The sequence below is a fragment of the Motacilla alba genome, chromosome 3, assembly GCF_015832195.1.
Source record: "Motacilla alba alba isolate MOTALB_02 chromosome 3, Motacilla_alba_V1.0_pri, whole genome shotgun sequence".
Taxonomy (NCBI): Eukaryota; Metazoa; Chordata; class Aves; order Passeriformes; family Motacillidae; genus Motacilla; species Motacilla alba.
Genome location: NC_052018.1, coordinates 64,456,525 through 64,479,001, shown reverse-complemented (window position 1 = coordinate 64,479,001; position 22,477 = coordinate 64,456,525). Strand labels below are relative to the sequence as shown.

At 38.4% G+C, this 22,477-nt stretch overlaps 1 protein-coding gene across 8 annotated transcripts in view; it reads right to left on the bottom strand.

The window, feature by feature from the left end:
* MAP7 (microtubule associated protein 7) overlaps positions 1–22,477 on the bottom strand; it is a 110,411-nt gene that overhangs the window by 33,141 nt on the left and 54,793 nt on the right. For 4 of the 8 annotated variants that reach the window (XM_038130965.1, XM_038130961.1, XM_038130964.1 and 1 more), the window contains 5 exons: positions 15,719–15,787; positions 10,865–10,942; positions 1,975–2,138; positions 1,115–1,226; positions 152–238 (listed from right to left, as the gene is read on the bottom strand). In XM_038130965.1, coding sequence (XP_037986893.1) covers positions 152–238; positions 1,115–1,226; positions 1,975–2,138; positions 10,865–10,942; positions 15,719–15,787 — 510 coding nt within the window. The remainder of the gene's footprint in view (positions 1–151; positions 239–1,114; positions 1,227–1,974; positions 2,139–10,864; positions 10,943–15,718; positions 15,788–22,477) is intronic. The other 4 variants (XM_038130962.1, XM_038130963.1, XM_038130967.1 and 1 more) reach the window with 1 other exon arrangement.

Genomic DNA, 22,477 nt, shown 5'->3' with positions numbered 1-22,477 from the left:
AATGAAATATCTGGTACTAACAACAGTTCTAATCTATCAGCATGGTGTTAGGCATGCATTGCAACTACATGAGGGTGGTTTAGTTACTGATGATCTCACTTCCTGAGAACTAGCTACAGGTGAAGGAATAACAAACCACAGCATTATGTACCAGGTTTTCTAGCACCACCCAGAGATTTGAAGTGGTGCTCCAGGCCTGCTAAATCGAGAAAGGTGAATGATGATTCAAAATAATAACCTAGGGACAGAATGCAAGACAATGATTTTTCACAGAAAATAAAATAAAATCAAATATGTTATACAAAGTTAAGCAAAAAAGTAACCTTTTATGAAAAAAAAACCTCTTTATTGAAATAATATATGAAAAATATTTCAGAGCATTCTTTCCTCAACTTTTTTTTTTTTCCTCCCCTGGTGAGAGGTTAAACACATAGAAATTAGAATGGGAAGAAAAGAACTTAAAGGATCACTTCCTGTTAAAAGAAGTAAAGGAAAAGTTCTCTTTTGGGAGGCTTGATTCATATTAAACAGGGCATATACACATTAATGATTGGCAGATTAAGTTAGAGAAGATAATTGGACAGAAAAGCATATAGCTAAAATTCACTTAAACCTAATTTGCCAATCTTTAGGGGAAGAAAATGGACTTCTATTTCTCCAAATTTCAGATCTCTTATTGCAAAGAACAATTTTCCTTCCTTGCATCTACTTTAATCTCAGTATTTGGTCATTTCCACCAGACCTACTCTAAGAGGCACAAAGCTAGCAATTGCCACAGTAGCTCATATCACAAGATTGACACAGCACAAGCACACCCACAGTATACACACAAACAACAGCAAAGCAGCAGGAGCGAGAAGCTGTAGCAAGGTAGTTACACAATAAGTCAACTCCCAAAACAAGCTGTAACTTTTGTTCAGATTTCTTTCTCCTTGTTACCTTTTTGCTACACAAGAATGTCACAAACATGCCACTGCTAGCAATAATAGGACCAAGAGAAAAGAATTCCAACTAACATATACCAAATCATCCTTCTTTTCAGAAGAAGAAAAGTAAATTCCAGTTGACTGGTGGGGAAGGGAAACTGGCAAGCAAGGCAAGCCTCCCTCTTTACCTGTGTTATTAATGCGGTTGTGCAGTGCTCCTCCCCAGGACCACCTGTTTTGCCTTTGCTTTGGCTTCTGGCTTCTTTCAATTGTGCGACGTACAACAGCTTCATGTCGTTCCTTGAGTACAACAGGATAACACATTTGGATACTATTGGGTCCTTAGCTTTATTTTCTTATCAAGCCCTGCTACCCTCCATCACATGGACAAAACCAAGTAGGAATCTTAGGTGTTTAAGCTTTTGTGCTGCCTACTTAAGACACACAGATTAGAACAAAATTAAGCGGCAAGTAAGCCATAAATAAGTTAGAATGTTAACTGAAATTTTGAAAAGGTAAGATCTGTTTAAGTGGCCTTGCCACTACAGAAACATGCCCTAGTGCTACTTCCCATCTACTTAATACCAGAAGAGTGGGGGACACAACACCCACAAGAATGAGGTGGCTTACATAGGACACTTACACTGCCCGTACTTCCCAGTTTAACTGGGAGACAAATCAGCCAAGAGCATATTTCACTGCACACTCCTTTTTGAAAAGGTTTTCTTAGGGCAACTTATATTTAACTACCCTTAAACTGAATGGCTAAGAATTAACAGATAACCATACAACCTGACCCAAATTGTTTTTCTGCATGAGTTTGCACAGTGCCATACACAGTAATCCAGGCATGCTCAACTTCACTGCATTTGATTCATAACAGAAGCAGTACCTGTGCAAGTAAGGCTTAAAGTCCTTCCACACACTCTGTCGCACTGACCATGGCTCATGTTGCATTCTCTACATCAGCTCTTAGAGAAAAAGGCTGATGGTACTGTACCTTAGGGCAAGAGAAGTTGAAAAGTTGTTTCATGACATTTGTTCTTACCTTCTCTTCTTCTAGTTTCTGCCTTCGCTTTTCCTCCACAGCAGCTCGCCTTCTCTCTTCCTTTAGTCTCTGCTCTTCCAGCTTCTTTCTACGTTCCTCCAGGTGCTTTTCATAATGTTGCCGTGCTCTCTCTTCTCTTTCTAGCCAGACGGATTCTCTTGCAGCTGTGAGAAAAATGAGAAATAAAAGTATTAACTTGCTTTATGTAATGAAGTCTATAATACATGTTGAATAACCAAGGTAAATGGAAAGCCTTTTGAACTCTCTTCAGACATACATAATATCCTTATCATTCCTCAGGTACTAAAATGTACCCTTGTCACATACTGATTTTATCTAATCTCAATTTACTTATTCTGAATTGCCAACAGTTATTTGAACAGCCAGTTTCTTCAGGGAAGAAAGATGATTTTTTGCTAGCTTAAAATACCTAAATATTGAAGTCAGATGCATGTGAACAAACTTCTGTTGCACAAACCATGCTAATTCTCTGTAATATTTTACTGAAAAAAGACAATAAAAAGAGAGGTGAAACTATCATAACTTTCACCTTTATTGATCAATACAGATCTCTTATGATAGAAGTGGCTGGGATGACAGTTCTAGCACCTGGACCAACAGAAGGAAGGAAGTTACCCACCAAAGAAGTCTAAAGGTAAACTTTAATCTGTCACACAATTCCACTTACACACAGCTTCAAACAACATGTTTCAGAAGAGCTAATCAAGACAAACCAAGAAACCCTACACATGACCAATTTTTCTCCCTATCAGGGTCTGAATTTTCATGAAGTTTGTAGAATGCAGGCTCAGACTGCAGTCCACATGAAACCATTGATGTAGGATACCATGGAGCGATCCACGCTGCTGCTTTGAAAGCTTTGGGACCCAGAGTGGAAGTAGATTGTTTCCTTATGCAACATTGTATGTTTGCAGTCTAAGTGAGTGCTACCGTCACACAGGAAATGCTCTTACAGAATCCTTTCACTACAGTAGTACAAAAATGAATTAAAAAAACCCAAAATCCAATCAAAGCAAACCAACCTACCACAAAAAAACCCAAACTCAGTGCAAACATCCTGCTACCTGGACTCTGAACACACTAAGTAACCAAGACAATGTAGTTGTTCAAAACTGGAACTCAATCAAACCCTCTTGCAGAAGATTTGAAAAATCCACTATCTTTGAAAGAGCTAAGAGCATCTAAGAAGCATAATTGCATATATCTCATGAAAATCCAGCTTGCTGTAGCATGTCAGCTTTTGATGAATAGTCACTTATGAACAGACTCTATTGATCATATCAAGATCAGCTGCTGCTGTGAGCCACAAGACTTCCATGGATCCTGTGATGAGCTGGCTCTTTTGCACCTGGAATATGCTTACAATGGCAACCCAGCACAAGAAAGCTCTTTGGTGGTCTACTGAAAATTAATAAATTATGAAAAGAAAAAAAACAACAAAACCTCAACAGCTTTCTTAACTGATGTCACTGGAATATTAATTTGCCTATAAAAGACATGGAGATTATTTGTCCTTGCTGTTATTAATGTAAATGGCTAGACTTTCTTGAGACACTGTTCATGGTGATTTCCATGGGATTCAGTCTGTCATGTTGTTTAGAAAAAGTAATGAAAATAGGACATTTGAACTTTTAAGACTGAATTCAAGAAGAGAGAGGCTAAAAAGATATTTATGTACATTCTTAGTTCTGGTACAACAATCAGAATGCTGGACCTCTGGACAGAACACTTCAGCTTTCTGCTTCTCTTAGAAGGGGTGATGAAAATCACACTTTTATGATACAGCAAGACACCTCAATAACAGAAACAAGCATTAGTGAGGGATTAACCCAGGCAAATGGACATGTTCAGCTGGAATAACTTTTAACAAAAATAATAGATCTGATTCAAAACAAATAAAAAGCTACATCTTTCCACCTTAAGCCTACAGGCAAAAGACAGCAGAAAATATGTGCCCACCTGCTAACATAAGGAAGTTAATAATTTTATGCTTGGACCAAGTATTTAACAAGTACATGAACGTATGATTTATGATATATCTGTTTTCTGAAACAAGTGTAATATTTATTTTCATTAAATTATTTTTTTTTCACAGACAGAGATATAATCTTAACTACTTTTTTTTTTTTTTTTTTTTTTTTTGATTTTCAATACCTGCATTTTATCTTATTGGAGAATCAAATGAGAAATAACCTTAACTACTTTTCATTTTTTTTCAATTTTCAATTCCTGCATTTTATCTTATTGGAGAAGCAAAGGAGAACATCTGTTTTGTTTACACTTCTTCCTGCATGCACTACTGACATTCTTCTATGAACTTCAGGGCTCAGTTTTTGTCACCTATAAGGTAGGTATATACAGTGACATAAGTTAGTGTCCTTAGATATATAAGGATATCTTCAGGAAAAATAGTAAGTTTAGAATATTTGTCTTTCATTCTTATGTCCCTATTTATGAATTTTCAGAAACATTTTCCTGCCACCCTAAACAGATGTGAAAAAATTGTCTTGTAGAGTAAAAAGTTTACTCTTTAGAGCTCTGCTCTAATGTAAAAAATATTTTTAAAAATATATTAAGCTCTATTCTGGATACACAGGAGTGCTTCTAGAAGCACAGCATTAAAAGTCTTGCAGATAGAAAGAATCAGCAGATGAGCCTACAGGAAACTGAAGATACCTCTAAAAAGGTCTCATCAACTTGAAAGAGCAGCCAATTGGAGGATGTGGCAGGGAAGAATACCAACCTCTATGATGGTGTCTCCAGAAACTGTGCCAAGAGCTCTGTCTGGTGCTGAGCCAACACAGAACTCCACAAGGGGTATGGTCCAACAAAAAAGCATTTTCTCAGGCTTGAGCATTAACAAGTTCATGATCCTTCTCTCCCCTGTAATTTCTCACATTGTATGACAATGTGCAAGATTCATTCAAGGAAAGTTTGGTCACCATTCAGATAGCACCTGCATGCTGAAAGCTTAAATTCCATTGGAACAATTACATTAAAGCTGGGAAGTACAAACAAAAGTCACAGCCTGATCCATTTCCTATTCCATTCCTTAGTACGATCAATACATTTCAGCACAGTCGTGTGATACAAGGACACAAAATTAGAGCATAAAAAGAGGATTTAAAAATTGAGTCCTAGACATGCTGTTGAATACCTTCTGCTTGTTTGAAAACTAGAATGCTGGATTAGATTACAAAGCAACATAATTAAGGCTGTGTTTCTGACACTTCTGAAGTGAGTAACAGTGAGAGAAAACAAGGTCAGTCAAGAAAGAGACACTTCAATATTAAGGGACACATAAGACTTGAAACCAATTAATTTTACACTGTTAATTAACTAATGTAATGTGGAAAATGTTAGCTACAAACCATGCATGTTTCCCTTTTGGAAATAATTTTGTAGTTTCTTTCCCCAGTCACACATACTAGAACTATTCTTTGCAGGGGTTTTAGGCAGTGAGGGAAGGAGGAGCATGCACTAAGTGTCAAAGCCTTTATTTTCTGTTTATCTCTGTAGGACAAAGAATGTGCCTCCAGATTCTCTTTTTCTGTTTCTGCTCTCTCTTCACTTCAGTCCTTTTTCTTTTGGTTTATCAGTCTAGCACCATGCTTTCTCAGTCTGCCTTTTGACTCCACCTCAGATGGACAGCTCACCTGAACCAAAATCCTACAGTCTTTGTCATGCTTTCCAGCCTTTATCTTTTCTAACTTTACAGCACTAGACCTCAGCAAGAGCTTTCTCCTCTGACTGGTCTTTCACCTTTGCTCACTGCCAGCTCTGCACTGAGGCTGCGATTGCCCCCTTGCTGCATTAGCAGTAAGATGAATCAGTGATGCTTTAACCGTACCTAAAAATGGGGACATTACACAGAAGTGGCTGACTGAACAAATTAGAAGGTGAACTTCAGAGCTGTAATTAAAGGTGAAGTTAATGTGAGATTCTCTAAGCCAACCTTTCCCCAGTAACCATGCTCTGAGGGACATTTATCACAGAAATTTTTAAACTAGTCTTCCTTAAAAATTCTTTCTTGTCTTATAATATCTTTTGACATTCAAATTCTCCAAGGCGATCCCAAAATTATTCATATGGTAGGGTCAATGATTCCCAGTTTCTGTGGGGCTTCTTTTGGTTGGATAAAGTTCTTCCTCCCAATGCCAGGGAAGAAAATAGGCCAGAAGGAATTTACTCACAGAAAAAAAAAATTGTCATTTTTAATAATGTTATTATTATGCCAGTGATCACTTTCTGTGATGTTTAAAATACTACTTTAGTGCTTATGCATTGTAAGTATTAAGAATTTAATGAATTTAGCCAACTTGAAACTCAGATGTATTCTAAGAACTAAGATTAATCACTCTTTATTTAAGGAAGTGTGCTAAGTAAAATAGCAGTATTACCATCTTTTGGTCCCAACACCAGAAACTAAATGAACCATGTGTCCTTGTCAGGATCATAATTCAGATTAAAAAAAAAAAATCAGTCTTCAAGCAGGATTAGCGTAGATAAAGCATGCACAGAAGCGAGACTCAAAAAAGTGAGACTCAGTTTTCTCAAGAATCAGGAACCAAGATACTGGTAAGTAATAACAAGAAAATTCTTCCTCTTTGCCTGGCCACTACCTAAGGTTACCAGAATGAAACCCATTTCAAAAACCCACTTATTTTCCCTGTTGAAAAACACATTTTGATTTTTCTTTCCCGTTAGGGAGGACTGCGTCTGTGCTCTGGAACCACAGACCAACTGGCATGGAACAACTTTCACCTGTTACTAAACTTCTACCCTCCTAAATGGTGACAGCACTTAATCTGCACCTGCAGAAAAGCCCATGGACCTTCCCTGCCGATTCCTAACCTCGTCTGGGATTCAGCAAGCAGACAGCTAGTTGGCTGGAGCCAACACCCTGCCAGGATCCATCAAAACAGCTTTATAGTAAGAACAATTAAGTTTTAGCATCAGGGAATGCTCTTCAACCCTGTTAATTTGGCAATACAGATATAATCAGTATGGCAGATAAGGGTAAAGTCCACATGATGAAAAAGCAGCAGTTTTCAGTAATGTTTTCCAGTCTGACCAAGCCATCTACCATGGTTGCCTCCATAAAAAGTCAGTTCCAACATGTTTGTCTCTCAGCATTCAGTGCCAGAACACAGCTGCTCAGCCTGACACATGCAAGTGCCAAGCTGGAGCCAGAGTGATAGCTCCCTTTGCTCTGGCCTCCAGGAACACAGCCATTTGACCTACCACTGCCTCTCTTGGGATTTCCATTTTGCACAATTCAAGAGGGTTAGTCTCACATAGAGAGATCAGATATCTGCATTTTAAAGGACAGATGTTAACTATTATGCATAGGTGGTATGGGCAAGAGCACTAGTGGAAAAAGCACAAAAATGAAAACATGGTTACTGAAGAGCAAGAGACAACTCTGGAAGCATTACTTAGAAAATCAAGTAAGATCACCCTAATAATTCTTTAAGGCCTGAATGTCATATCAGCAAAACACACATAACCAAATGGTCAGATCAAAAAAGATTGAAGCAGAAAACCCTCCATGAAATTGTTACAACTTTAGTCATGCAAAAGGAACTGCACAGAAAAAAGTCAAAGAATTAATATTTTAGAAGTGTTGGGATGGCATTTCAAAAGCAATTCCTTTCCTACAGTGAAGGAACTAAAACAATCGCTTCTTCTTGATGGTGTAATTTGCTGATTGTGTCCCTGTGTATCTTCTATGTTACCTAAAGAAGAGTCCAAAACAAAACATGAACATACTAAAGGTGAAAGGGGCATTTTTTGTAGAAGCTTCTTTAATCTTTTCAATTAGGTGGCTCAACATGATCCTCAAGAAACAGCAGATACTGACAGTCCCAACTCATATATGCGCTCTCTATATATATGTATTCGGACAACAAAAATTATAGCTTTTCCAACTCTCTAAGCACTCATTAAAAACAAGACCTAGACACCCAAAGTGTGGCTAAGTAGTCTAAGACTGCTAAAATACTATTTCCAGGCACAAACAAATCCTCAGGAGTTCAGAGCACATGCCAATCCACCACAGGAAAGCCAAATCTATTACAACACAGTGGAACTTGCAAAAATTAGAACTTGAGAGTAAAAAAAGGGGAAAGAAAAATGGTCTTAAATCAACTCTTCATTAATATCAGAATATTGTCCAATAATTAAACATAATCCTTATTAAACTGGTACTCCACATGTTCTTAACAGAAGGGTCAACAACTTAATTTTCCTGACCTCCAGGAGTTCAAGTTGCTGAAAATACAAAACAAAATTACTACCAGCTCTACACCTAGAGAATTGAACCCTGTCCTCTCCTTTTTTCAGAGCAAAGAATAATTTTATTTGAGGTAGGATTGAAATTCTGAACTTCTGTATAAAAAGAAGTTTTTGCTAAACCTGACAGATCCCCTGAATGAAAAGGAAAGGAATTAAGTTTAAATCCAACCTAATTCTATTGAAAAAAAATTAAAATTCCTTCCTTCAGTTACTTTACTGTTGCGTGGCTGATGTCCCTGTATTAACAAAATCCAACTCTAATTTTTAGCAAGACACATTTATGTAACAATATTATTCAACTTAACGTTTAAGAGAGACAGCTTAGGAATTTCTTTGCTGTGGTTCACATGACATGAGTGACTGATTATCTAGGATCTGCACTAAATGCACTAAAAAAAAAAAAAGAAAAGAAAGTTACGTGCTGTTGTAAAAATCATTGCTCTGCTGTACTGGAACACAAATCTCAAGAGATAGCTCCTAAATCATAGCAGACAAATACACAGATGAAATTACAATGGGACTTTCAATTTTCTTGTTAGCTCAAAATAATTCTCCAAGCAACAACACACAACACAGTCATACATCACAGGGACATGCAGAACTCTCCCATGTGGAAATGAAGGATTCCACATCAACTTACAAAAACTCCTGATGTCACTTTCATGTTGCTTTTAAAACACATCACACAAAATAACACATGTCTCAACAGAAGTCATGTTCTTCTGGTAACAAATACTCATTTATTAATAGCTAGAAAAATCAGAGTAGAGTTAAATTCAAGGAAAGCATCCTTCTCTGCATTTGACTAAAGCATTGTTATTATACAAGGATGAAACCTGAGAAAAAAACAAATTCAAGACATGGAATCATCATCTGTGAAAAATTAATTAAAATGGGCCAGTAACATCCATTTGCTATGAAACTTGAAGAAACTAAGCCTACACATACCGTCAACCTCAACTCGAGGAGCAGCTTTTCCGGGATTATCAAACATCCTGTCATGTTACTCCTTGAACAGGCCAAAACTAAAGCTTTCCTTTTCCCCTCCAAAACAATCCTAGTGATTCCTGCATGACTACTGCAATGTTATAAGGTGCTGTAAAGAAGGGAGGTTATAGATGCTTGATTATCAAGACCTGGGTGACAATTAATGATGGCTCTTCAGGTTTAGAAGAAGCAGCATAATTCTGGCTGGAGTTACAATATAGTTCAATAAACTTTCAGAAGTTAGAAATGGGAAATAAAGAACTTCTGTTTCTCCAGCCCTTAGAACAATTCAGCATTGAAAGAAATCAGAGTAAACATACAAAAAAAGAAATAATTGTATTTCCTGACCTCCCAATTATCACAGAACTTTGTGGCAGCCAAACACATAAATGTTGTTCAGAAAGCCACCAATTTGGCTTCACATAATTCTTAATTCTCTCACAACCGTACTCAGTACTCTGCCCATCAGTAGTCACTTGTTAGGCAGCCTTCACTATTCACTGAAACTGTGTTATCCTTATGCAGGCATAGGTGACATGAGATATTGAGCACACCTATTTGACACCTACTAAAGGTTTGACCTGAATAAAGTACCCCAAGTCTACATTAAAAAATTCAAACCATACATTGGCAACATGTGAAGAATGCATATTTTATAAATAACTTTTTTGCAAATATTAGGATGAATATTATAATGTGTTATGTTAGAAAGTTATGCTGTATTAATTTTCTCAAGTAGTGTGTTAAATATAGTTTTAGATTATAACATAATGTTAAAAAAGAAACTATGTATGTGGGATTTTTTTTTAAAGAAAGGAATGAGGTACTCGCACCAGATAGCAGCCACAGGACACCTAAATCTTTCAGAGAATGAGGATTTATTGCTCTATTATCAGAAGAAACTAACTTCTTCCTGCCTCGTTCAGTCTTGAAGATGCCACTAGGATTAAGAGGAAGAAGTTGATACTGGCCAGACAGAATCCTTTGTTTGAATGGAATTTATGCATCATGTATGAGGTGTATGAATATGAAACATACTATTGCTTTTAAGGGTTAATCCTCTGTTAACTGGTGTCCTTTCTCAGGCTTATTTTGCCCAGAAAAGGCACCCAGACCATCTGTAACTCTTTGTTCTTATTGTCTTGTATTGTCCTAATCTCAATTGTTCAAATTTTTATTACTCTAATTATATTGCTATTTTTATAACCATTTTATTACTATTAAACTTTTAAAATTTTAAAAACAAGTGATTGGCGTTTTTCACAAACATATTCTGCAATTCTATTTTATGGTATTCAGCATTTTAATCTTTATTGGTAAAATATCCTAAAATTTCAAAATTCCATTTACATCAGCCAAGCTCCCTTGCTCTCATTCACATTCATAGAACAGGTGAGAGATACAGTACTGATGAACGAAAAGATTTATTTTAAAGATATGGTAGTGTATCTAAGATAACACTATTGCAAATCTAGCACTATCATTTTGCTGACTGCCCCTAAAAGTAAGCTGGCAATAATGCTGCATGCAGATGGCAGTCCATTAAAAACAAACAAGCAAACAAACAAATCAGAGAGGGCCTTACCTAGCTGTTTTTCTCTCTCTTCTCTCCGTTCTCTGGCAAGCCGTTGCCTGTCATCAACCTTTAGTACTGTTGGATGATCTACAAGTGGAGAATGAGGAGTGTTAGGCACATAGCATAAAATCAAATACTACCAAACGCAAACTTAAAGGAAAATGATTGTTAAACAACTCTAATTATTCTGTCAAAATAGATAATGTTTTGAGAAATCCATCTTATTTTAAAAAAACCCAGAAAACTGATAATTAGAATGCGTTCCTATTTTTTAAGACATAAAATACTTCCAAAGAAGAGACCAAGATGTGACTGCGAATACCCAGCAAGACTACTGCTTGTGAAAGCCAAGGAAGAAGCTTTATTTTGTTTCCAAGCCTAAAACAACTTGACTTCTAGAGAGCATTTTGAAAAAATACTGTTTATTATTCCATAATGTCTCTCCGAAATGCATCCACAGGAAAAGCTGTTACAGTAAAGCTTTGTCTCCCCCTTGATACTGCTTCAGAACAACCAATAAGCCCTGTATCACGACACAAGAACCTCAGCATCCCAGCAAAACAGGCTGGACCAAAACACTGATCTGGCTGAGCAATTCTAAAGCAGTTCTGGCTGAGCCTCTGGAAAAAGCATGATATTGATCTCAAAAGATGTTTGTGTGCACATGTGTTAAAACCTCTGGCAAATACACTAAAGGCAGTGAGGCATCACATGCGTGGACTGGCATAACATGAGTCAAGTAAGATGAGAGCTTTAACTATTCTTGTAGATTGAAATTTATCTACATGAGTATTTCACAACTATCTGCAACTGGCTGCTTGGATCACAGCAGTAAGACTGAGGATAATATGAAAGATCTGTGTCAGAGCCCGGGTCTGACTTGAAAAATTCAGGTTTGGTTGGAAAACATCACTTGCTCAATGATGGTTCTGGAAGACAACAAAGTGCTGAACAGCTAGCATCCAACTTCCAGTCTCAGCAGTGGAGCTGTTCCAGACAAAGGGAACAAAATCCAAGTTAGCAATTCATCTCAGCATGCTGCCAAAACTAATTTCCCCCTCAGCCTGTTCTGTTAAACCTGGAAAGCTCTTAATTTTATGTTTGGTTTTTTTTGGTTTTTTTTTTTTTTCAGTAGCACTGCAAAAGTCTGCTTTGCGGAAGAACACAATAAACAAAAAAAAAAACCTCACAGAAAAATCAAAAAGATTTCTGGGTATAAATAAATGGTCCGATTTATTTTGGTATTGAGGGGAACTCAGTTTTTAAATATTTTAAGATAAAGAGCTATTTGAATCCTGTCATCATAAAAGTACACAAGACAACAGAGCTTTTTCACTATTAAGTGTGAATACACATGCAATCAACTTGTAAAAACGTGTAGAGTCAGCCTACTTGTGTATAGGCTGGATACCTATGAAAGAAGTTATTAGCAAGCAATACAATGGGTCATAAAACTGAGGTTAAAAATATTTGCAAACTAAGTCCCTGAAGTGAGGCCGTGATAGACTAATTTTGAATAGTTATTTGAATTAGATTTTAAAAAAAAAAATAATGTGCATTTCATCCTCTAACAGAAGTTTCTGCATAAGAATGACAGGATTTCTTGGGTGAACCAGTTCACCAACAGCTACACACACTTTAATTACTCTTGAACTCTAATCAGTGAAAAACTTATCTCAACAACTGTCAGACTAGAGCCCCAATTAGGAGTGTTAATAGCAATGCAAGGTAACAGCTGCAAGGAGCAAACCCCTTGCACAGTTGGCAGGGAGAACCTTCAAACATGACAGCCCCCATGAAGGGCACAACAAGTGAAAAAGTCACCAGCAAAGGTAAAGGTAATCTGTCACTCAGGTGCAGGTCAAAACTTTAGTGTTGGCTGACTAGCTCACAATGCTGCCATTTCTGACACTTTGCTCAGCCATGGCATGGCAGAGATTTGCCCACTGCAGGCTGTACATCTGCATTTGGCTGATGTTCAGCAGCGCGCTGACTCACACGCAGTCCCTTTAGCATGCAGACGTGGGTCAAAAGGGTAACAATATTCCTTCTCTCTGGTGGCTGGCACACAAGGTTCACAAAACATGAATTTCTGTGGCATGAGTAATTAGCGCTTATGGAATAATGCACATTTTCCCTGGAAAACAAGGATTCCCTTCAAGGGCTGACAGCAAAGTCAATGTAACATTGAGTTGACAGAAAATGATGAGGCACTGGGGAAAAATGTAGAAACCTGCTTCTTTCAGAATATCCTTCCAGTTGGGTTTTTTTTTTCCCTTTCTTGAGAAGAGAGATTTCCCTATCGGAGATAGGCAACAATTCTTCAAAGAGGCAGGAAGGTTACATGGACAGGCAAGCTGAAAAGGTCTCCCTCAAGAATTCCTAATTATAAGCAATGAAGGAATAAAATAAATTTTTAAAGTTGCCCTCTGCCACTCTGTTTGAAGATATCCAATTATTTTTTCCATATCACACACCTGATAGTGTTCACACAAGAGCAGCCCCTCTCCCAACACCCCAGGATGTTAGAACAATCCTAAAGAATTCGCATTAAGTTGCAGGCTATGCAGAGCGTGTGCCTTCAGTAACAAGCGATTTTGCATACATTTGAGATCAGAAAGAGCTAAATCAATATTAGCACAAAGATGAGGGCAACACCTTTGCAGCAGACCATCATTGCATTTGCTCTTCTAGAAGCTGGAGCACATATTATCAGTGCAAGACTTACACTGACAATTAAAATGTCTTCTCTAAGTTTTCAAAATTATCCTTCATAGTTTGGCTACAACCCCAACCTCCAAAATTTGCATTCTGAATCCAGATGTTCTGCTGGCACCCCCAGTGCAGAGCATCAATAGCTTCAAACTGTAGCAAAAGAAGAGAGTTCACTGGGACTGCTCCCCATTTTATTTCTCATGCCTCTATTCATTAAAAACACACCAGGCAAATACCTGGGGGATTGCCATTTCTTCTTATTCCATAGAAATACCAGGGCAAACAAACAAAATATTTTGTAGTCTCTTTTGCTCATATTCCTCATCAGATCATAAGCTTTAAGTTACTGTGAAAGGAACTGGGAAACATGTCAGCTGCTACAAATCCTGCAAGAATTTCTCATTTTTTTAGAGAAATAATTGCCAACTTTGCATATGCAAAGCCTAAGAGTCAACACTCCAGGAAGACCCACATGCTGCTTTGGAAGTTGCAGTCTGGTTATGCTGCAATATGTGGGAGCTCACACTCAGCAATCTATTTCCTTCCACTGATGTAACAGGCATAGAATTAAGCATTTGTATGACAGGGATGTCTGGAGAATAAATAAGCCACAGTTCTGCATAGGAGGAATTAGTTTTGTACCTGCTGCTGGAAATGAAGCCTCTAAAGTCCATATGAAAACAGTATATGTCCATGTATTTAGAACATTATGTGTGTGTGTGTGTGTGTGTGTGTGTGTGTGTGTGTGTGTGTGTGTTCAAAATTCATTTTAATAAGTAATTTTGAAAGCTTAGAAGCCGTGAAAAGTATTTTGCAGAAATTCTGAATTCTGCACGGAACATCAATAGGCTTTTGTCCCTAATGATAGCAACAGAAGGAAAAAACAAGTTTTACAAATCTTCTATAGAACTAAAACTCAACAAACTCTTAAGCAAAATTGATATTTGTAGAAACTGAATTCCTAAATTAAAAATTGTCATATATACTTGTAAATATGACCAGTTTTTGTGGCTCATACTATCACTCTGCCTTCCCTTGCTCCAGCCCCAAGAATTTTGGATTCCTTCTAGATACTGGCATAGATGAAGGGAACATTGGAACAGCTAGGACACCCTCCTGAGAAATGAAAACTGAATTAAACTATTGTAGAATAAAGCAAGTATTGAACACTGTCCACCACAAAGAGCTGTGGAAAGAGGTAGTATTATCTTTGTTTTCTCCTTTTCCCACTACCTATCTGATTGAGAGCAGCTGTGATTCCTGTGCTCTGCGCAGGACTCAGAGTGCCCGGCAGAGCATGCCAGGTGTGATCTGAACACAAACAGTGCTGGGATTCCTTCCCTCTGGGGACACAGGCCAAAGCACCCCTTTTGGGGATAGAGGAAAGTCTGTCAGTACAAAACAGTCACTGAGCTGCCAAGCTGTCAAGGAGCTGAAAGGGGGATGTTACAGTGGGCCTAGTCCTCAGCACCACAAGCACCTCTGCTTTCCCAGACATCTAAACAAAATCATTATTAACTGCATAGTTTGATCTTGGGTACCTGAATTGCAACACAAGCAGAATTTAGATATCTAAGTCGTCTTCTGGATTTTGGTCTAAGCCTGCAAGTGGAACAGACCCATGACACCAAGGACGACAGTAAGTAGCCCTTCATAGCACATACATTTTCAACTGTGTAAGTGAACAGTGCATTAAATCCACACAATGTACCCGTGAGGTATGGTGAAGTAATGAGAAACATCTGCCCACTGCGTAGAACATGCTACAGAACATGGCACGCTTTGTGGTAAGTGAGGAAATGCCTCAACAGAGGCACATTTACACAAAGATGCAAATCTTTGCCTACAGCACATAATTCTCGTTCAAGCACAAATGCAAATACAGTGGCTTCTGTTGTCTTTTCTGACTTCCCAGCCCTCATTCCTAAGCTATTCTAAAATATAAGTAGATTTTTCCAGTTTTGCTTCTTTGCAAATAATCACATATTCCAGCCTATCTAAACATGAACAGTCACTGATACCAGTTTTGTCTGAAACAGTAAGTGAGGTACAAAAGCAACCAACTTCAGAAGTTCCTGTGACACAGCTGTTTTCCATGCACCATTGAGGCAAACAGCCTTAAAACATGGAGCATGTGGAATGGTGTACCTGGTTTAGTTCCAGCGTTGCTTTGTCCTGAAGTGACTTTCTTATCTTGTGTTTCAGAACCTTCAGTTCCTAAAATAAGGAAGAAAAGAAGATATTAATTAACCATTTTACTTAGTAGTAGGTCACTCATCTTATTATAATGAAACTTAAATATTGCTGGATTCCCTTGAAAATCAGAGTGTTCCAAGATTTCACCTTAATGCCATTCTTTATCATTTTGCATAGAAAAAACCCCAAAGGCTACACAGAAAGCATTTAAACCACAATACAAGTTCCCAATTCAAGTTGAGGAAAGAGCCACAAGAAGATTTCATTTTAGCAATGTGTTTTAATAAACCTGCAGATCCCAGGTTTCTGAAGGTATGGTACGAGATACTGGTAAAAACTTCTTTACAAATTGCACATCCATAATGCAGGACTGAAGAGAGGACTATTAGGGACCTGATTGAAATATAACTGAGGAGATATTCCCATTATTTGCAACAGACTTTTGATCAGGCCCTACCAGCCTAGAACAAGATCTAATTCTGGCGTTCTGAATGCCCTTTCAACAACCCTTTATAAAGAAAAAAAAACCCAGAAGATTCATTACTATTATTCAAATCAAAACCATATCCTTGGTTCAGCATCTATCTCTAACTAAAAAAAATCAGCCAAGAAATTAGATGCTATGATTTTTTCATCTTACTATTCATCTTTGTACCCAGCAGTTCCACTACAGGAGTGCTGGAGTCCAGAATACACCAATCTGAGGACAGCCTAAAGGCAGACTGTAAGAATTCTAAGAAGCCCTCCAAAAACAGCTTGAAGTATTTGCAAGCAAGGATAAAAAGACAGTTATAAATAAAGCCTAGGGGATGAAAGACACCAATTCATTTGAACAAAAATATCACTAGAAATGAAAGTTGGGAAAAAACTCCTGATTACTCCGGATTTAAAAGCTAAACAGGCATTAGTGTATTAGATCCACTTTAGAAAACATAATTAAAACAAATTTTCCTCAGAAGGCTCCAAGCAATTTCTTATGCATGTCAGCTTCAACAATACACACTCAGCACTTAGTACCTCAGTAAGTTCATTCCCTTCATGGCCTCAGAGAAGTCTTTGTTTCCTTGCTTACCTCCTTCCACAGGCAGGTTTCAGGATTAACATAGAGGGTAAAAGGTAGCAGGAAGAACCTTTATGTTACATGTACTGTACCTTAATTGCAGGGGGAAGGTGGGTGAGGGAAATAGAAAAATACTGTTATCAAATGTTTCATGTTCAAGAGCAATGTTTTGCCAAGAACAGTCTTCAAAAATCATGTTATCTCACCAAAAAAATTATGTGAAACCTTAAATAACTGTCAGACACTGCTCTTCTTGATGCCTGTATTAAGTCCCTTGCAATCAGTAGTAATAACCCCTGTTCAACTTAACAAATACTGATTCCAAATGACAATAAGAACTGTAACACCCTAAAGGCAGCCCAACACAAGATTTTAGGATTTGCCATTTTAAAGGCCTCCTACGAAAGATTAGTGTGACCTATGTGTAGATGGATTGATTTTTAGCAAGATAATTTGAGCATCACTGAACTCTTGCACCACCAGGCCTGGTAGGATCTACCATCTGGTGCTGGAGCAAGTCCAGAGAAAGTTGGTGCAATGTCTGGAGCACAAGTGCTATGAAGAGCAGGGGAGGGAGCTGGGGGTGTTTAGCCTGGAGGAAGAGAGGCTCAGGGGGAATCATATCCCTCTCCACAAGCTCTGAAAGAAACTTGGAGCTAGGTGGGGGTCAGCTGCTTCTCACAGAACAAGAAGAAACACCAAGAGGAGGAAATGGCCTCAAGTTGCACAAGGGGAGTTTTAGACCAGATATTAGGAAAAAAGTCTTCCCAAAAGAATCATCAGGCATCGGAACAGGCTGCCCAGGGAAGTGGTGGAGTCACCATCTCTGGAAGTGTTCAAAAACTTGGGGATGTGGCACCCAGGGCCATGGTTTAGTGGTCAACATGGCAGTGTTAGTTTAACTGTTGGACTTCATTTTAGAGGTCTTTTCCAATCTGAACACTTTTGTGATTCTAAACTCTTAATATCTTACCTCCCTCTCAAAGTGAAGATACTTGTAAAACAACCTTTTCTCCTGCATGTATCAACTATTTAGAGTATTCTCAGAAAAAGTACCACTGTAACTCAGTGGGACTACATCTCAATTCCCATCAGCCTGGCCTAGGGCATCATATAGAAGAGGAAACTATCATAAAATAGTAAAAATACTGTTTCCAAGAGCTAGCGAGTACCCTGATGCTCTAATGGTGTCAGCACAAATTTCTTTGCATCTTTCATACTGAGTATGTGTGTTATTTTCTTCAAGCACTCTGCTATGGGATTATGCAACATTCCATAAACTGCAAAACTGTGGTTTAAATGCCATCCAGAAAATACACTTGCAAAAAAGCCTAGGTACATGAAGTAATCCTTTTTTCCCATATTTCCTTGTCTAATATTTCCTTGGAATATTTTTGACATGGTTTGAATACACATTCATATGACCACTTTTATGACAAGTGATGAAAAGAACAGATGGCACACCATGAATTTTAACGATGCTGGATATCAAATAAGAATTGGCACAAGCATTTAGCAACCAGTGTAGGTGTGCTCCCACATAAAATACCTCCTGCTCTAGGATACAAACAGATTAATCAGACAACTAAACATCTAAAATCCACACCTAAATATTGACAACACCGGTTTCAATACCTAACAGATGCCAGAAGAGATATAATTCAACTACCTAATATTTGCTCTGCTGTTTATCTTGGACCACTACCTTTACATAAGGGAATAAAACTTGCATAAAGAAGGGTTAGAGATGGATAATTTTCTGTGAAGCACAGCTATCTCTCTCAGCTCTGCCATTACTTTATAGCACAGCATCAAACAGAAAGCTGTACCTCACCTTCCCTGTGTTCAAAGAGGGGGGGAAAGGCAAGAAGAGATATATGTATTGCTACTAAATAATATGCATTTGTAAATGCTGAGCTTTCAAGTAACACCAGTTGCAGCACAGAATTCAGTATATATACCAGGGGCAGAAAGGGATCCATGAGGATGACTAGTGCTAGGGAGGACCTCTGCAGGCTCAGCTTTTAGCTTTGCTTTGAACTAGACAGGTACAAAACTGGCAGATTATTCCTAAAAGAACAGTTTTGTAATGGACGTGAAATCTATTTAGAAACGTCTGATCAGTTTCAACATATCTACGTGTTCACAATCAGAGAGGTTTAATCAATACTTCTGTTACCAGGATAAGTACAAGGTCTAAAAGGACTGACAAGCAATTTCATAGGATGTCAGCTCACCCCATGTCTCACACAGCCATTATAATTACAGTAAGTTCCTACAGCAGTTAATCTCTGTACCAAGTACCAGCACCAAAGTTTATTTCCTAAAATGGAAAAAAAAAAACCCACTTTATGATAGCCAGAACTACTTTGAAAGAGCCGTTCCATGATCAGCATCTGTCAGAGAAAAATGCCTTTAATAACCTCACAGTTGAAGGTGTTCCTCTTAAAGTAACAAAACCAATTATCTTCAGCTTGGCCAAAGGAGGCCTGTGTGAGCAGATGTAGGAATTGCCAGCAGTGAGAAGCAAAACAAGCACAAAGAGAAAATTTATATTAAAAATATTCAAAGTTGAGGAAAAGGCTCATAAAAAACACTGAGAAAGGAGGAAAACTGTAAACTTTTAGTGCTTCTTTACATGCCAGATAAGCTCTGGTCAAACAAGACTGGCCTGAGAAACAAGGTAACATATTCAAGGAGAAAAAATTTGTTGAGAATTAGAACCTTTCAGAGGATGTGCTGGAAAGCAGAAGGAACATTCACCCAGACCCTAGAAAAAACACTGAATGCCAAACATTGAGAGGCAAAATATCACACTGGCATTCTGACGAGCTTTTTTAAAAAATACAGGAGTTGTGCAGAATACAAACACTTGTTTTTCAGCTGTGGCACATCAAGCACATTTTTGCACAGTGTGAACCAGCTATTCCCAGTGAGGTGAATGGCAAACCAAAGGTCCCACAGCAAGGCTGAGGAGCTGGAAAGAAGATGCTTAAGCTCTGTTCCATGGAAGAAGGGAATCAGCCACAAGACAGAGGCAGTTCTATTTCCAGAAGGTCTCTACCTCCAGAAGTGTAAGTCTGAAGAGATTAAATGCAGCGTGAAGGGGCGCTTGGGGACCACAAGCAAGAAGTGCTGCTGAGACCTGTGTCAAGGTCAGGATGTGCACGGCAGCCCCCCCAGAACTGGATCCTGGCACGGGTCTGGAAAGGGCAGCTGTACAAGGGCTGCACAGCTGTGGATGAGAGCACAAGCACAGGAGAGCCCCAAGCCTGCAGACAGCCATGGCACTGCAGGTACACCTCTGGGTACAGGGTGCTCTGAGCACCAAAGGGGAGACCAGCCTCCAGTTCCCTGCTCTATTTCTACAAGTGTGAGAGAAGTTACTGAGAAGCAGCCACGAGAAAGAAAAAAAAAAAAAAAAACCAAACCAAAAACAAACAGCTAAATCAGAGGAGAAGGGATTACAGGGAAAAAAAGAAGAAAATCTAGCTATTCTGTACCTGCCACTTGTCATCTAATCCCCCTGGTGTGACTGAACAGCTACTTTTTTTAGCTGTCAGAGAGTGCTGGGGGTGTGTGGGATAGGGAAGGCTTCAGAAATGACAGCTGGAACAAACTCATGCCTCAGTAAAAAAGCTCTGCCAATACATAGCAGAGGAAACTCAGCATTAAACTGGGAAATTTAAAACAAAGCTAACTGGGAACTGATATATTCTTTTACTCCTTAGCATCTAATCCTGCTACCTCCAACTACTTCCTTATGAACACTGCTTAAAAAAAAACAACCCAAATAAAAGCCCCACTCTTAAATTCACTCATTTATTTTATATAACATGTCACACCTGACATGCACAATGTGAAAAATGCATAGTTTGAATTACCCAGAATTAAGCAGAGAACAGAGTATTCTAACTACCAATAAAGAACTGGGGCTAGTCTAGGAAGTTTTGTCTAGGCACTGGGAACAGTGGCTAGCTAGCATGTCAGTCAAGTCAGGGGCATTGCTGTGCTAGGTAGAGTGTGTTAAAAGTGCAGATACAGGTCGGAGCTGACAGAATTTATTATTTATTCATTCAGAAACACATTAAGACCAAAATCTTGAGTACCTGGCTCACAATAAGCATCTGAGAATTCAGCAACTGGCTGTTCTGTTCTAAGGCAACATCACTGAAATTTAATACTAAAGAGTCTCTTTAATGGCAAAATTGGGTTGTTTATCCTAAAAGCAGATTCCTGTGAGCCATGATCCAGGGGCTGAATACATGGGAAAGCTGAGTTCAACACAAATTAAAGCTTTCCCAGTACTTGTGACTTTTGCCTCTTCTTATATCCATAGTTTATGAATAAGACATGCAAAAACTACTCTCCATATTTACAGGAAAAACATATTTTGCAAGTCTTTAGAATTTCACATTCTTTGTGTTATCAATAGTGTCTATATAAATTTAGACAAACATACTAAGTAATATTTTAGTGCAATTTATTGTTTAAGAGTTAAAAAATGTGTTCATTCCATACTTGCATGCCATGCTTACTTTTCACTTGCATTTTAAAATTGCAATCTGAGGAACAAAGGACAGCAATCTTTCCAGAGATAAAGAGGTCTCAAAGCTCTGTGGCTGGCCAAAAATTACCAAGATGCATGCAGTACAGATGACAGATAAAAAGGTAAAAAAATTAAAGCATCTGGATGTTTAATACTAAAATCTTCAGAGTAAGTCAGGACAAAATTATGATCTGCTCTCTTCTTTACAGTTGTTAGAGAAGATAAGTTGTGAAGAATCCCATTTAAAAACTCACTTGTCAGATGCTAGCTTTCAAAATCCTCTTGTCAATAAGGACTCTGAAACTTCCCCTCAAGAAGAGAGTGGGGTGAGTGTTGGCCTGGAAGCCTGTTCCAGCACAGCTGGAGACAATATTTTCCAGTGCTTCTGCATTATACTGAACATTGCAAAGACTAAATTTCTTACGCTGCTGTTTCAACCAGCTGCGTCTGAGCTGAACACTAAGTCAATGCTACTCCTCGCTGTCACAGCATAAGCACATTGGAGCCCTAATCTTGTTCAGGGCCTGTTACACTTTTCAGAAGATTATTATAAAACAGTGCCTTGAGTGAACCAAAATTGTACTGCCACCGGCACTGGCTTTGCTGTTGTAAACTCCTATGCACACAAACATAACCATTACCAAAGTCAAGTCCTTCGGAATCAGGTAAGAGGGAAATTCTCACGTTAAATTAACACATGCTACAATGTGACCCTGCTACTGCTCAGGGTCAGTAGGCTTGAAGAGGCTTGAAAATGGATTAGCAACCCAAACACAACAGTTCGTACACAAAACCAAACCATCTCCTCTCATCACCAAATCCATTTGTACAAACTGTACAAAAGAGCTGTGTCCAAGACAGCTACTCTAACATTTAAACTGTACAGGAGCACAGAACTAAGCACTGGCATTTTACCAGTATAAAACATCTCCTTTTCTCCATTTCTGTAACAACTTAAAACTTCCCTTCTGTACAGGAGGTGATAAATGGTGCCTTGTGTATTGCCGCTGCCCTGCAAAGCACAAGCAGCCTGACAGCAGTCAGCTCCTATCCACAGACCATTTCAAGCAACCTTCATCTTTTAAAGCCATGGCTGCAGAGC